Source organism: Artemia sp. Qi Xiang Cuo, chromosome 20 (assembly GCF_049724085.1).
Source record: "Artemia sp. Qi Xiang Cuo chromosome 20, ASM4972408v1, whole genome shotgun sequence".
Lineage (NCBI taxonomy): Eukaryota > Metazoa > Arthropoda > Branchiopoda > Anostraca > Artemiidae > Artemia > Artemia sp. Qi Xiang Cuo.
The window spans coordinates 2,448,112-2,464,127 of NC_142813.1; the positions used below are offsets into that span (position 1 = coordinate 2,448,112).

A 16,016-nucleotide genomic window follows, 5' to 3' on the forward strand; every position below is an offset into this window, starting at 1 on the left:
CAAATAAATCGACCCTGAAACATCCATCAAATGTGAGAAATTTCCGGTTTTTTCATTCTCACTGACAAAAACCATAAAACAGACATGAATTGCTGTTGACATCCATGAAAAACATCAAATAAATTGACCAACACCCATAACCGTCCAAGAAAACAACCATCAAAGTGAGAAAATTCATGTTTTTTTAAGTGAGAAAATTCCTGTTTTTTCATTCTCACTGACAATGAATCATAAAACAGGAACATAAATTGCTGTTGACATCCATAAATGTGAGAAAGTTCCTGTTTTTTCATTCTCACTGACAACTAACCATAAAAACATGCATAAATTGCTTCTAACATCCATCAAAGTGAGAAAGTTCCTGTTTTTTCATTCTCACTGACAAAAACCATAAAAACAGACATGAATTGCTGTTGACATCCATGAAAAACATCAAATAAATTGACCAACACACATAACCATCCAAGAAAGCATCCATCAAAGTGAGAAAATTCATGTTTTTTCAAGTGAGAAAATTCCTGTTTTTTCATTCTCACTGAGAAAACCATAAACCACGTGGTTCTCGTGGGAGCTCATGAGGCCTTTCTACTGATTATCCCTGAAAACCCGTCTGTTTAATAGGATACGCTACCTTAAAGGATCAAACTATCTCGTCCATTATGAACTGTCTTATGAGGCTAAACTATTTAGAATTGATCGGGTGGCCTTTGCCCTAACTTTTAGAGTATGGGTAAGAGATCCGACTAAAAGACAAAAAATAAAAGTTGCACCTACTTTCCCGGAAAGCTTAGAAAAATCATTTAGCTTCTCGTGTTTTGTGCTGGATATGGAGATATTCATTCTTAATAGAACTTTGTCATCATCCTTTTCGGCCAACCGTCTGAGCTAAACGGAAAGCAGGCCGTCCGCGGTTGGGGTGGGAGGATGTCATAAAGAAAGATTTAAAGGAAATGGGAACTTCCTGGGAGCGTGTAAAGAGGGAGGCTTTGAATAGATTGGGATGGAGGAGGAGCGTGCGTAGCTGTGTTGGCCTCAGGTGGCTTGGTGCTGCGGTGAGTTGTTAGTAGTAGCAGTATGTCATCAGAAAGTGTGAATTTTGTTTTTTCGAATAAATGGAGCAGAAATTTCTTTTTTAAATGTCCTGGCATACCTGCTAGGATAATGCTATAAATCAGCTGAAAGGACCAATCATTTGATCAATTGGGCCGCCTTGTGACTTCCCTGTTGTGCCACCCACTTTGATCGACAAGCTACGCAACAAAAGAGACTTAAAGTTTCACTGTCTTTCCAGCCAAATTTCAAAGTCACACGATACCACAAATTCAAAGTCAACCCCAACTCGAGGATGGCCAATCCCCAGGAGAATTCACTACAGGGCCCTTTGTCTTTTTGACAATCTGCCCACACTGAGGTTCGCAAGATGATTTTAAGCTTCCGTATCGCCTTTTCAATGGCTGTTAATGTCCTCGTTTATATCTTCTCTGTGATTTTTTGTTTTGTCATGATTACAGTGAGATATCAACCCTTCCGCGTTAATTAATGAAATTAACGTACATTTCTTATGGAAATGTGTCCCATGTAAAGGCGCGTACATGTATTCGTGTCCAGCAGGGAGGAAGATTTGAGGATTCCAGAGTTCTCCAAAAAACAACGTGGCTATATTGCGACCCTTGGAATAGTTAGCCCCCCACCCCTAAGAGCTGATTTAGACCTTCACCTAACATAATATTAACCGAACCCTTACAGGTACTGCATGGAAATATTATCAACCACAATGTATATCTCTGCATTATATAATATAAAGATAATATATAAAATATATTCTGTCCACTTTGTCCACTGAATTTGCAGCTAAACTATTATAGCTAGAAACAAGTAATTGTTGCAGAATAATTTGTGAACCGTGGGAATAACCACTAGACTATAGAAGTTACGATAAATTCATTTAGAATATTCTAAAAAAATTCGAAAAAAATTGAGATTTCAGGGAGAGCATCAAAATCCCCTCCATAATTACACCTCCCATCCACCCCAAAACAAAACAAAAGTGATAAAAGGGGAGATAATAATAAACGATTTTTGGGAGTCCCCACACGTAATAAATTCTGAAGTCAGATTAAAAAAAAAAATAAAATATGAGTTGACTGGCTCAGTTAATGTGAAATCCAACTGACCTCCCTTGAAACATGATCTACTTTCGGATAAGCTTATTGGGTTTTTAGATAAAGTTTACATGTCAATAATATTCAAAATTTTGCAAATAGCCATACATGACAAATTGAGTTATATACAAAATGTGAAGTGAGCCAATCAAGAATTAAAAAATAAAAGATTATTGGACAACAAACTAAGGACTAAGAAATGAAGACAACTTTCCACACAAACTCTGAAATATTTCATATCCAAACATTTCAGATATATGACCAATAGTAGTCACCAGCAAAAAAAGCTACTAAATAGCCACGAAAAAAATTATTTTCCGATTACACTGGATTTATGACATAGGAAAGAAGAACGTTTCCCATATGGTAATTCAGAAAACAGTATGAGCCACTAATTTGTAAAAACTAGGATTCAAATTCTATTACGACGAACTTTGCAGACTTTATTAGTTAAAGTTTAATATTAATTAATTTAATAAACTATAATTTATCAATGCGTTATGTTAATTTTACCACTTTAAAAATAACTGAAAAATTCAACTTTAGACGATAATTTTGCTTTTTTAACCAAACCTATAAAAAAAACCCTAAAAAACACGTAATTCTTTTATCATAATTCATAAACAGAAAAAAGGAACCCTACCTTATTTACATGTTGCTGTACTTGCCTTATGCTGCTATGTAAAATTTTGAGCTTTCAAATAAAGCAAAACCTAATTTTTTTTATATTTAAGATTCTAAGCGATTAAAAAGAACAAACATTTTAGGTCGCAACTAAGAAAACTCTATTGGCAACGAATCGACTAGAGCAAGGTTTCTCAACCCGGTCTACATGAAACCCCACGGTTTCGCAGAAGACTTCTAACAGATCAATTTACAGTTCAATTTGCACTATTTGTATTTTTAGTTTCAAATTATTATTGAATAATTACTCATGCTAATTTCCGCTCATTGTAAGTTTGACTTGATTATTCGGTTTGTTTTACGTATGACTTATTATGTCTGCTATTTCAGTCCATTCCAGGTTCTAATATAGCCCTATACGTACCGTATTCAGAGATATTGTTCGGGAAAACATTCTTTAAAAGTGTCATTATAAAACATAAGCGCAATACAAAAATAACTGAAATTTACAAAAAGCCATCTATTATGGTTGTAGCGACACCTGCAACCTTGTAAAGAGCGAACCATGGCTCATAGTAATGGAAAGTTTAAAAACTGACACCTGAGCTTGCTTTAGTCTTTTTAGAATTATAATTGTATATTAAAATTTATCGATATCATAGTCGGTGAAAGACTACTGAGAGACATCCTGTTTTCTTTTGGTCGGTTTTATGCTTTCTAGAAGGATGGAGGAGTGGATCTATAAAATTGAGGAAATACAAACGTGACTACACTTAAGAAATACCTATATAATTTAGTTCAGAATCGAATTACCCAAATTGCCTTTGGAAATTTTGGCACTTCTTCATGTGACAGCGTATCTTTTCTAAAAGCTTCCAAAAAATATTATAAAGTCAGAATATAAAAATATTACATATAAAAATTAGAATATAAAAATATGTAATATAAAAATTAGAATATAAAAATATTACAAGTCAGGTAATTCAACCACGACTTAAGGACGTTCGATACCAAAAATGTCAGTTTGCGAGTCTCAGTGTCAGCTGGCGGTCTCAAAGACAAGGTGCACATTAGAAAATTTTCTCAACCCCACCGGGAGCTTTTGAAGCAATTTTGGTATAAACTGATAGTGGATCTCAAACGTGTCAACAGCCCGAAAAGCTAACGAGAGGCTAGTTTAAATCAAAGGAAACCTGTAATCTTTTACTAATTGTTAAGGAAAACACTGCCTAATCAATGTGCGTACAGCACATAATTTAATTCTTAATTTACTTCTTCTATGATTGTTTGTTGTTACTGTTCTGCAGCATATATAGTAGGTCGTGCCATTTTGAAGATTTTTTTTTGCACATATATTATGTAAATTAGATGGTGCTGTTATCGTTTCTTAAATTATCGCCTTCGGCTCCCACCTTGGACCCGAAAATCGTTTGCGTTTATTTGTTATAGTATAACTGATTCATGTATTGCCATACTAACAAGTATTGTGAATTTTAACGATTAATTTGTCAGGCGACAGGAGCCATATCTTGAAGTGGTAAGATAATGGGTACATTAGAAAATAAATGTTTGTGTTTAAACTCGTTCGCTTAGAAGTCTTTTTTCTTTTTATTCTGGTTTCTTTCGTATATTTGCTTGTCTTGTATTTTGCGAAGTGTCTAATTGCTGTCTTTATTATTTTATTTTGTTTTCTCTTAATCTTCCGCCTTGTTTGTTTTGTATGACGGGTTTTCAAATAAATAAACAAATAACGTGTATCCCGTGTCTGCAAAGATTTCAACCAATGCAGTTAGCACAACAGGAGACTTCCAAAGCTGTCAAATTATTCACTGGGACTTCTTTTGAGCTGATTTTAAATGTTTTCCAAGCAGGTATACTAGAATATTTTTAGGGACCGCCCTTTCCTGAACTTTAAAAAGAAAATTCTGCTCCTTTCAATAAATAAAAAAAAAATAAATAAAAAAAACGCTTTCTAATGACGTAAATTTTATTAAATTAATGTCTATCTCTAGCACAAAGCTGGAAAAGTTATTTTTTTCTAACATTTCCGGGAAAGTAGGTCTTGTCTTTTAGTTTTCTGTCGTTTATTCGGATCTCTTATCTAAGCTATACAAGTTATGGCAAGACCGCCCAATCAATTCAGAACGGCTTGGCCACACAAACTAAAGCTTGAAAAGACGAGATAGAGTGGTTCTCTAATCTAGCTTATCGAACGACCTTAACCCACTATTAAAGATTCTAGAGGTCCAAAATCAAAATATAGTCTATTACATGTATTTTTTACGGCATTTAGTTCGTTATGCTATATACATGTATTGGTCCTATTCTATCTATTATTGAAGTTGGAGAAATAACTATACGGTTCCTTTTCAATTAGCAACTTCAAACTGCAATACACAAAACTGATTTAAACCTATTTTTTATTGCCTCCCATTATAAAGAGGTGCCTTGATTACCAAAAAAAGAAAAAAAAAGATTAAATTACCAAAAATTACCAAAAAATTACCAAAAAAGGCTTACCCACAGCACCCCAGTTGGGATGTGCCAAATTATTATACCAGCCATCATAGCGCTGCTTCTCCATGCGACCCCGTATTTTTTCTGAAAATAAAAATACGGTAAGGTTAATTATATTAATAAACAGTAACGCTTTCGTGTTTGTATTTAATTTTAAGCTATGTCCAGATGCCGATGATTATTTACAACAGTGCTTGAACAACTTTCACACAGATACAGCCTGAGCGGCCAATCCCCTCTCCGATATATTCTATAATTTGTATATTCTATAATTTGCGCAGCTTATATGAAGTTGAGACCCCCTTCCTTCAATAATTTCTATGACTATTGACATATTAAACGGTGACAATGGATTTTCAAAATGAAATTGTCATGCTCTACAACTTGTTCCTCTTGCTTAACGGGGGAGGTGGTTTAAATTTGATGTTTACATTCTGCCAAAGGGGGAAAATACCTTCTCTATAAAAATCAGAAAAATTCAGGACTAAAAATGCACTTCTTCGTTTTGTCAAGTGAAAAGTTCAATTGAATTCAAATTCAGTAAAATGACACACCCACCCCCGAAACTTGTATGGACCTCACACGTAATTATTTCACTTAACTCTGTGAATATGATTACTATCAAAATATGCATCATCTCATAGATAGTATTATTGTCAATCAATCTACTTATCACCCATCAAAGACAAGAAGGGCTGAAACAGCGGGGTCTGTTGGGGGGGGGGGGTCCTCCATAGAATGTGACAACTTTGTTGGTGCTTCCACTGAAACTATTACCTTTATAGGCAAACTTATTGAGAAAGCAAACAAAAGTATATCGTTTAGATTTTAAAAATACATTTTGCCCCCCCCCTCTCATTTCCGTTAATTGCACCACTGTCCCAAACCACTTTGATTGAGCATTAAAATACGAAAAAAAAACTTCCAAGACATAGGCCTTCCTTATTATTTTTCTCTTTAATTTCCTTACAGCAGAAACGAAGCCTGAAGTAGGCTGCCAAAAGCTATAATAACTTTCACAATATAAAAAACTATCATAATATAGTATATAAAAAGTGGGGCACCTTCATCATGCAACATTTGTTTTAAACAGCCATGCGGGATTCTCTTTTTAGCTAGGATGGGGTCAATTACAGGGAACACCTTTATACAGAAATTAGTGAATAGTATATATTTTTAGTTTTCTATATTATTTTCTTCAGGTGGTGGGTAGAGTGACCTCCACAGGGGGCGCCTCAGGGCCCAGGCTCCCGAAATCTTAAATTGTCAAAATATCTGAGCCCTTCCTAGACAGATAAAAAGGAGTTCTTTTTATTATTGACCCCCAACCACCACCAAAAACAATTCCTGTGTACACATCCAATTCTGGGTATTCCATGGTGGTCGTATTGTCGAGACACTGTTTTCTTAATGTTTCATTTTTACTTTTGCTAGAAACAAGATCTGTATAAGCTTATTGAAGAGAAATCTCAATGAACAAGCAAAACTGAAGTCGTACTTTCTACAAATATGAAGTGCATATTAAAAAGAACAGCTAATACGACAAAGAAAAAAGTTCGCGCAGCATCTATCAGGAGAATACCTTTTCGTGATACCCTTGTACACAGTAATATACGTTATATATCATAAGTAAGCAAAGGTACAACTACCAAGGGGGGAAAGTATCAGGATTTCCCCAGAGGAGCGGGGTTAAAATTCGACAAAAATGCATTTCCTTAACTATTTTTAATTCTTCCATTGTGACCTTTTCAACAGGTTCTATTCACCGACAAGAGGCTTTATTCACAGACAAGAGGTTTTATTCACCTTCCCAAGGAGAGGGGAGGTCAAAATTAGAAATAAAAGAAGTATGATTTTCAGCCACTATTTTTCATTTTTCCTGTGGGGGTCCTAGTTACCCGTTCCATAGGTGAGACCTCGTACCAACATAAGCGGAATTCACCCTGGTTGCAGGTATGGTATATATTCATGTCTGTACATAATTGTTTTCCATAAATAACTTACAAATAGCTTACTCCCAGGATTTTTATAATTAGTTCACAGTTGAAGGTTGAAGAGCAATCGGAGGGCTTTGATTTCGTTTTTTTTTACGCCAAAAGACTTCAGTTCTCGATACTAATCTAGTTTTGATAATATTCAAATGGGCTGTACTCTCTCTAACATCTGTAGTAAATCACAGGTTGTCACTTGTTCTACCCCATGTAGCACAATTCCCCAACGCTGTGCCTCGTCATAACACACGATACACTCTACACCACGGGTGGCGCACTTCCGCCACCTGTGGTGCTCTCAGATTTTTAATGCGGAGAACCTCGATGATATTAGTTTTGTTTTTTTTTTCCTTGCAGCGAATAATCCATTATTACAAGAAAATTCAGAATCAAATCCCAGAGCTGGTTGATGAGAACAAAAGATGATTTGTGGCTGACTATATCTGAGTGACATTAGACATGACATTTTTTTTTTAATGAAAGTGGCATGACAACATTCAATGATTTGGTCAAGCCCCTAGCAAAAACGTACGGACCCAATCAAATCATTAATTGAAAAAAATACAGAAGAGAGGGTCTACAGCCCCTCTCAATGTCTCCGATCGCCATCTTCCTTTTTAGTCATTTGTCACCTTCTTTTGTCAAAAATCAAAAATCTTTTGTCAAAACCTAACAACCAATTAAGGGTATCAAACGAAGGCCTTGGACAATGTTACAAAGCTGCATAATACTACACAATTTTGCCAGATAATTCGAGTTTCTTCAGGGAGGAACTTGGGTAGTCTACCTTTGGCTCCCAATTTTCTGGGAGTATCAGGCTACAGCTCTATTTTCAAAATAACTGTCAAAATCAATCGGTTGACGGGGACAGTGCAACAGGCACGCACGCTGTTGAAGAGCCCTTGTCTCCTCAAAACGTCACTGATTTTTCAATCACCACTTTAATTTACCATATTGTATGTCTATTTTTACCGTTTTCTTGAAGATGTATACAAACCCCCCTTCTTTGAAAAAACCTGGCATAAGCCTCTGGTTCAGGCCGTAAATCCGGAGAGGGACAACTGTCACCTAAGATTTCTACTCTAGAAAAATCTTAGCTAAAAAATGTACTTTTTCTTGTTTACAGAGCACCTCTGCCATATCTAACTGTAAATATGGTCGTGAAAGATCTTCCTTTTTTGATACTTACAAAAATGTAATTGTCTGTGTTTATCCTTTTGTTTTGACGTTAATCTAACGCTGGGATTGGAAATTCAACAAGACATCCAGAAAAATATTCATCACAAGAAAAAATGCATGCTTTTAAAATTATTTGCTTCGTTATTCAATTCTTTTTTAATTTTCCTCAAGTATGGGCCGGTACACAGTCCCTAGATCAAACTCAACATAAGATCCAAAATGGCTTGAACAACATGCAACCATTTGGCTAAACAGATCAACACACGTCATTAAAAAAATATATATAAAAACACGGTACAACTGCCTCCATCTATTTAATTCAAAAGCGTATCTATCCAGCAGCTCCAAACATTACCCAGGAGTTCGGTCCGAGGGGATGGGTCATTTAAAATATATTCTAGGAGCAGTGGTTTCAGTTCACAGCAATTTAGGGTTGGGGGGAACGTATTTTCAAATATCTAGGGCGGCAAATTTGTCTTCTTTTCAACAAAACACCCAAAATGTAGTTTTCAATGAAAATACCCCCAAAAAGGTATTTTCGAAATCTACAGGTCGGCGTGAGGAAGTGAAAAAAAATCTTGGGTCAGGGCAAATCTTCCCGCGCTCCCTCCACTTGACACCACTGTCTAGGAGAAGTCCTTGAAGTGTTTGTGTTAAGTTTCAGTTGTGACACATTTTGCCGATCAAAACGGAAAGTCACAACAGTTACACAAAAACACGTTTCAGATTAGTAAATCTGCAATTACGAATTTAAACACATATACAATTATCATTTCTTCCGTCAAAAACGTACATCAAAATTATCAATACGTTTATTTTTCTATGGAATTTTGAACACTGAAATCCTCTTGACATCTCTAGTCCCCCCCTCATTTTGTGGGCAAATCTTTACATATATATACATATATAGCATATAAAGGACGATATTGGTTACTGATTTGGCCGCCCCTGCCGAGTCCTCCCTTGAAATCGGAATATGTTTACAATTTGTCGAATAATCTCCAGTATTTCTCTTGTTATTTGACTTTTTCTAATTTTTGAGAATTCAATCCTCCTCCCTTTCACCCCGAAAGAAACTCCTACGTAGCGTAGCCTACGTACCTGACATAAGCAGACGTAGCTTTTGGTTTTATAAAAACCAAAAGTTTGGTTTTTTTACGGAGAATAATGTATATTTTCTTCTAAACAAGGTAGTCTTAACTGTAACTATCCATGTGTTTGTCTAATCAATCATTTTTTACTAAATGTTATACAAAAAGAGGATCTATAGTGAGCAGATTTTTTTCCCTGGAAGACAAACAAAAAGGACTTAATTACAAAAAAGGACTTATATACAAAAGGACTTATGAAATTCGCAAAGATATCCACTTTTTCAAATCCTCAAAGTCTCCCCTGGAGAATTTGTTGCAGAATTACTGAAAAGCCGTGGACGAAGGCCATTGATTTTTCGACAATCCTTGTTTTTTCCCTCTTTTAGGACGCAACTACAGAGATGTCATTGGACGCAAGGAGGTTGCCTACTGTCAAGAAATCGTGTACACGTCACATGGTATTATGTCACACATAACGCAAGGAAGCATAGTTCAGAGGAAATGTGCCTGCGCGTAGTGAGATGTGGGCTAACTTACGTGGAGGAAAAAGCGGTACTCTGAGCGGAAGATGGGCAACCCCTTGATTGAACATTTCTAGAATGGGCGACCCTGAGTTCTGATTAGCATTTTGCCCACGATTACTTACCCAAATAATTTATAGCATAATTTCGAGCAATAATAACGACAACACTAGTGCAATAATGCAATAGCAATAATGACACTCGATGACGAAAACACTAGAAAACATCACATTAACCGAGTAGATAGTGTGTGATAGGCCTAAATCAAAATCTAGGGCTTAAATTTCCCCGAAACTCGGAGAAGAACATGATCTAGACGGTAAATTTCTAGTGGGTCAGACAATTTAGCTAAGACGAAAGTGAAAACGTCATTTGATGCCTTTTTTATGCTCTTTCATAATTCAAGAATCAGTTCTGGGGCTAATTGTATCTTGAGCCCTTAAAGGGGCCCCAAAGGCTTTTCATTTTTGTAACCAGATAAGGAAGTTATCAACATTAGTTAAGTTACTGAAAAGTGGTAAAAACATATCACTAGTTTATAAATAAGTTGTTCAAGAGTAATATATTCCAAAAATATTTATTTATAACAATTCAAACCTCATATAATAAGGCAACTCAAATATAAACCGTTTTCCTACCTTTTCAAGTTTTTCGAATGCCGTCGACAACATAGCGCTGAGTTTTACGATTCAGTACTTTGCCGTCAACAATTCAGGGTAGGCCTACATATTTGCACAAAAGGGGGAGGGAATTCAAGGTAAATTTGCTGTGGGCCATATATTTAGCAAGGATGAAAGTGAAAACATCATTTGATGTTTTTTATGCTTTTTCATAATTCATATAAAATACCTTTGGGGCCCCTTTAAGGGCTTAAGATTCAATAAGTCCCAGAAGCGATTATTGAATTATGAAAGAGCATAAAAAAGCATCAAATGACATTTTCACTTTCATCTTGGCTAAGCTATATGAACCACTAGAAATTTACCATCTACACTAGTCTTTAAGGGCGACCATATGTCTCTGACCGAGCCACAGATCACACTTAAATGTTTGTTGCTTTGGGGCGAGGGAGGTACCAGGGGTATCGACAGGGAAGAAACTCCTCAAACTGGGATACAAGAAAGTACTTTTAAAGCATATGAAAAGAGGAAAGTAAGAAAAAAATTCATTTAAATCGTGGCAGCACTAAAAAACTTATGATGAAATAGATGGATGAGACTAAAGAGGGGAACAACAGCCTTTAAAACGCATATAATTTTGAGTGATTATGATAGAAGAGTCCCTTTTTCAACTAGCCACTTATATAAGAACATTCCAGCATTAGGGGGAAGGGGTTAAATGTGCAGTTTGACGGCTCTTTAACGGAAGCTTTACAAAACAAAAAGAGCAGTAAACTACCATTAGATCCCTTACTTTCTGCATTGATCGATATAGCACTCGGTACCTTGACAATGCATACCCCCCCCCCCCAAAAAAAAAAATCTTCTTTGTTAAAACGGGTTTGCTGCATTCTTGATTTAATGAAATCCAGTTTCGCCGGAGTGATTGATTCCATTTTGGATAAGAATATTATTTAAAATTATTTTAAATACGGATAATAACGGATAGAAACATAATAATCTGATTAATAGAATAAATCTGCACATTATAAAGTAAGAATTTCACTGCTTCTGTGTTTTCGGTATAGGTTTGGAATAGCGACTCTTCAGGAGGAGATGGCGCTGGAACAAAAAGAATGGCGTTTTTGAACTGCTAATTTTATCCTCATTTTCACATTTTTTGTGTTTTTGACAATCAATCCCGAGCCCCACTCTTATGATCTTTATATAGGCCTAGGCTACTTAAAAAACTAACCAAAAAATAATGGAGTTCCGACTTTGTAATTAAACAGTTCATGGGATGAGTAAGTAAGGAGCGTAAGGATAAGTAAGTAAAGCATAGCATATATTAAATACGTAACCTAACCTAACCTAGGTACCTTTTCCCCTCACCTAAACCCCAAAAAACAACAGTTTTAATATCGTATACGCAATGAAAACCATGCTATGCATTGTATTACTCTATAGCCGTCTCTTGAATTAACCAGTCAAAAGCGGGTTTTTCGTAACTGGTTTCCTTGTAAAGGCCCATATACTGCCCAAGTACCACATTTTTTCCAACATAAAGAAAGGAGCAACATTAAAACTCAAAAAGAAGAGAAATTATTTCGTATATGAGGGGGTTTCCCCCTCCCCTCCTCAATACCTGGCTCTTAGTGCTAAAATTTGATTGTTCGTTTCAATTTTTTAAGAACGACTCCTGAAACTCAAGCGAACTCAAGGACCATTTAATTAGAATATTGACAACTTTTTAAAACTGTCAAAAAATTTAGCGTGAAGAGCAAGGAATTGACTAGGGGGAAACCCTTCATATACGGAATAATTTCTGTTCGTTTTGAGTATTAATGTTACTCCTTACTTTCAGTTGAAAAAACTTGTTTTTTTTTTATTTAATATGCATCAAGTAGGCTATCAATGAATCATATTTCCTTGTTTTTGCCATTTTAACTGTTCTTGACCCAGTTTTCATTTATTATTATGTGAGTTTTCTTACATAGCCCGGGGTTGTATGAGACCGTTGGAGACAGGGGCGTAATTTCGTCAAAATCCTGGGGAGGGACAAAGTTGTAGCCAGTTTTCCCAAGCCAAGTGAAAATGATCAAGACCATATAGTACCATAAAGACAAAGGTATACAAAAGAAGACTGATGTTTTTCTGTGGATGCTTGAATTATGAAGGCCTATGTTAGTTTTGAGAAGATTTTTGAAGGCACTAAATTTCAGCTGGGGGCAGTTACCCCTAACCCATAGAAAATTGCGTCCCTGGTTAGAGGAGGGCCGGGATGAATTATCAAAACGCGAAAACCCCCATAAAACTGAACATATAATTAGCAATCCAGAAGCGTCACTCTTTTTGTTCTAGCAAGTCTTCTTCTGAATAGTTGCGTGTTTTCTTTTAGGCCTAGAAAGGCCTACTTATGTATTAGCCTATACCGTCAACACTCAAGTTTACACTTTGTAAAACTCGAGAACAGACCGGTTTAATCTGTTTGTATTGAGAATCAATGGTAAATTTCTAGGTGGCACTATAATTTAGCTAGGATGAAAGCGAAAACATCATTTGATGCCTTTTTTATGCTCTTTCGTAATTCAATAGTCGCTTCTGTCGCAAATTGCATCTTGAGCCCTTAAAGGGGCCCGAAGGCATTTTATATGAATTATGAAAGAGCACAAAAAAGCGTCAAATGATGTTTTCACTTTCAACCTAGATAAATTATATGGCCCACTGCAAATTTACCATGGACTTTACCCCCCACCCTCCTAATGTGGAAATATTTATTTCCATAATTGTCGACGGCAAAGTTTCGAATTGCAAAATTTTAGCGCTATTTTTGTTAAAAGGGATTTGAGAAACTGGAAACGATAGGTTGGACATTAGGGGAGTAAAGGTACCATGGGCGCCCATAAGTTGAATTCCAGGGGGGGGGGCAAATCTCGTCTAATTGGCACTTTTATTGCTATATAATATAAATCTCAGAACAAAAATATAAAATAAGGCAGCATCATTCAGCCAGGGGGTGGACGCCCCCCTGCCCCCCCTTATGGGCACCCATGAAAGGTACCCTACCCATAATGTGAAATAGGGTAAAAGAACAGTATCCGGTTGAGCAAAATTATGTAAAACTAAAACCCTCACATCTTGTTGTTATATCTGGGACCATCAAGGGGGGTGCATTGTCAGAAAAACAACCCTGGTACTTGGAAAGAGCACAAAATGAGGAATCTAATGATGCTAGGCCTACTCTTTTGGTTTCATTAGCCTATGTTTCCTTTAGAAGAACTATTTAACTACATATCTATACGATGGAGGGGCAAGGGCGTCGTTTGGGGGTGGCAAGGGGGGGGGGCGGCAGTTGCACCCCCCCCCCCCCCAATAATGTGGAGAAAAAATATTATACATCCCCTGCCCTTTGACTATCCAGATATGGACCCTTCTTGCCCCTCCAATAAAAATGGGTAAATTTTTACCAAATCATATTATTGGATTAGGAATAAAGTGAATACACCATTCGATGCCTTTTTTTATGCTGATTACGAATATAATAATCATTTCTATCAGAAATTAATTTTAGCCCCCCCCCCCTATATCTGCCAATTCAGGTTATATATTTCTATATTCGGGGGAGGGGGCAAAGTTTAAACTTACCTCCCATTTACATCAGAAATAAAATTTGCCCCCACCCCCTCCCCCCCTAATGTAGAAATATATACCCTGAATTGGCATAGGCCTATATAGGGGGGGGGGGGGGCTAAAAAGCATTTCCGATAGAAATGATTGTTATATTCGTAATCAGCATAAAAAAAGGCATCGAATGGTATATTCACTTTATTTGAAACTCAATATGATTTGGTAAAAACTTACCTAAAAATGCTAGAGATTCACCCCTGTGGAGGGGGGCTAGGACGCCGTTATATTAGAAGCAAATTTGGTAAAATTCTACTTTAGTTACTTTTACCTATCTTGGAAAGGGCTGAGGTTAGGAAAATGAAACTTTCAGGGATGGGTCTACAGGCTAAAATATGTCCTGGGAAGGTATTTTGAAGTACTTATCTCCTCTCCTTCTCCCTCTAGAGGATCCTGAAATTTGCCTACATGACAAGTCTATACCTATTGAAATTTTGATAAAACAACATTTTACCTTAATTTTCAGTTTTCAGATTCTTTTTCTCTGGCTTTAGTTCTGAAAATGCAATTCCTGTTAATTGAGTAGTATTTTAAGCCATATCAATGCTAATTTCTTCAAATCTTATGAAATGTATTTTCACTTCTTAAAAACTACATATATCATTATTGAGCAAAGTTTTTAAGCTGAAAAAATTTTCTTTGACTTCATTTTAAGCAAAAGATCTACATTACAAGGTTTTACTTTGATAACACACGGATTTTTAAAGGTCATCAAAAGCCAGGGCCCTCTAGAGGGAGAGGGAGTGGAGATAGGTACTTCAAAATACCTTCCCAGGACATACTTTAGCCTGCAGATCTATCCCTGAAAGTTTCATTTTCCTAACCAAACTCCTTTCCAAGATAGCCAAAAGTAGCTAAAGTAGAATTTTACCGCAAATTTGATAGGCCTAATCTCACAAGGTGCATATTCCCTCCCCTGACGACAGAAAAGACTGCTTTTAGAAAAATATTTACCTCCATTTAAGCATCCAAGGAATAAAAGATAGACGGTCAATTGTGGCAAAAGCCATTTTAAACCGAACATTTTATTTTCTCCTGAAACTTAATCCAAATTTTTGTGAATTTTCAAAGTAACTCCATCATTCAATGTTAGCTAACCAATTGGGCAAGTGAAACTGAAATAAATAGTTTGAAGGTCTCTCTTAAAACATTACCACCTTCGTTGGCATTGTGACGTAATAGTCTTAAACTCCGCCTATTTTTACAAAGAATCTTGTCCTCTGTCCGCAAAAATTCACTCCGGGTTTTGTTACGTCATTAACTCACAAATTAAAACAATGAAGTCCAAACAGGATAAAATTACGTGAAATTAGTCCAGCAATAACTATATTTTAATCAAGGGAAATCAAGGAAAATCAGGAATCAAGGATTTAAAAAGGAATTTGCACTCTTCTTGGGCAAAACCGGGATTTTACTGGGTGAAAAGCAGCATACTGCACGAAAGGGAGGTGTTATAAAATATCTATTGGGTTCGTTTTGTGATACAATATATATTCGTAACAGTCGCCTATTTTTACGGTTTAAGAATTTTGTCTTCCGTCTGGAAAAAAAACTCACTCTGGTATTTTTACATCAATAAATCACAAGTTAAAATAATGGTCTAAAGCTAATACTATTACAAGAAAATAATAAATAATACATCAAGACG

General features: G+C 36.1%; 1 protein-coding gene across 1 annotated transcript in view; it reads right to left on the reverse strand.

Annotated features, from left to right (window-relative positions):
* Nucleotides 1-15,457, reverse strand: part of Duox (dual oxidase) — a 183,053-nt gene extending 167,596 nt beyond the window's left edge. The window contains exons 1-2 of the mRNA XM_089105996.1: nt 15,323-15,457; nt 5,307-5,387 (exon numbers count right to left, since the gene is read on the reverse strand). Coding sequence (XP_088962122.1) covers nt 5,307-5,387; nt 15,323-15,392 — 151 coding nt within the window. The 5' untranslated portion in view covers nt 15,393-15,457. The remainder of the gene's footprint in view (nt 1-5,306; nt 5,388-15,322) is intronic.
* Nucleotides 15,458-16,016: the final 559 nt, after the last annotated feature.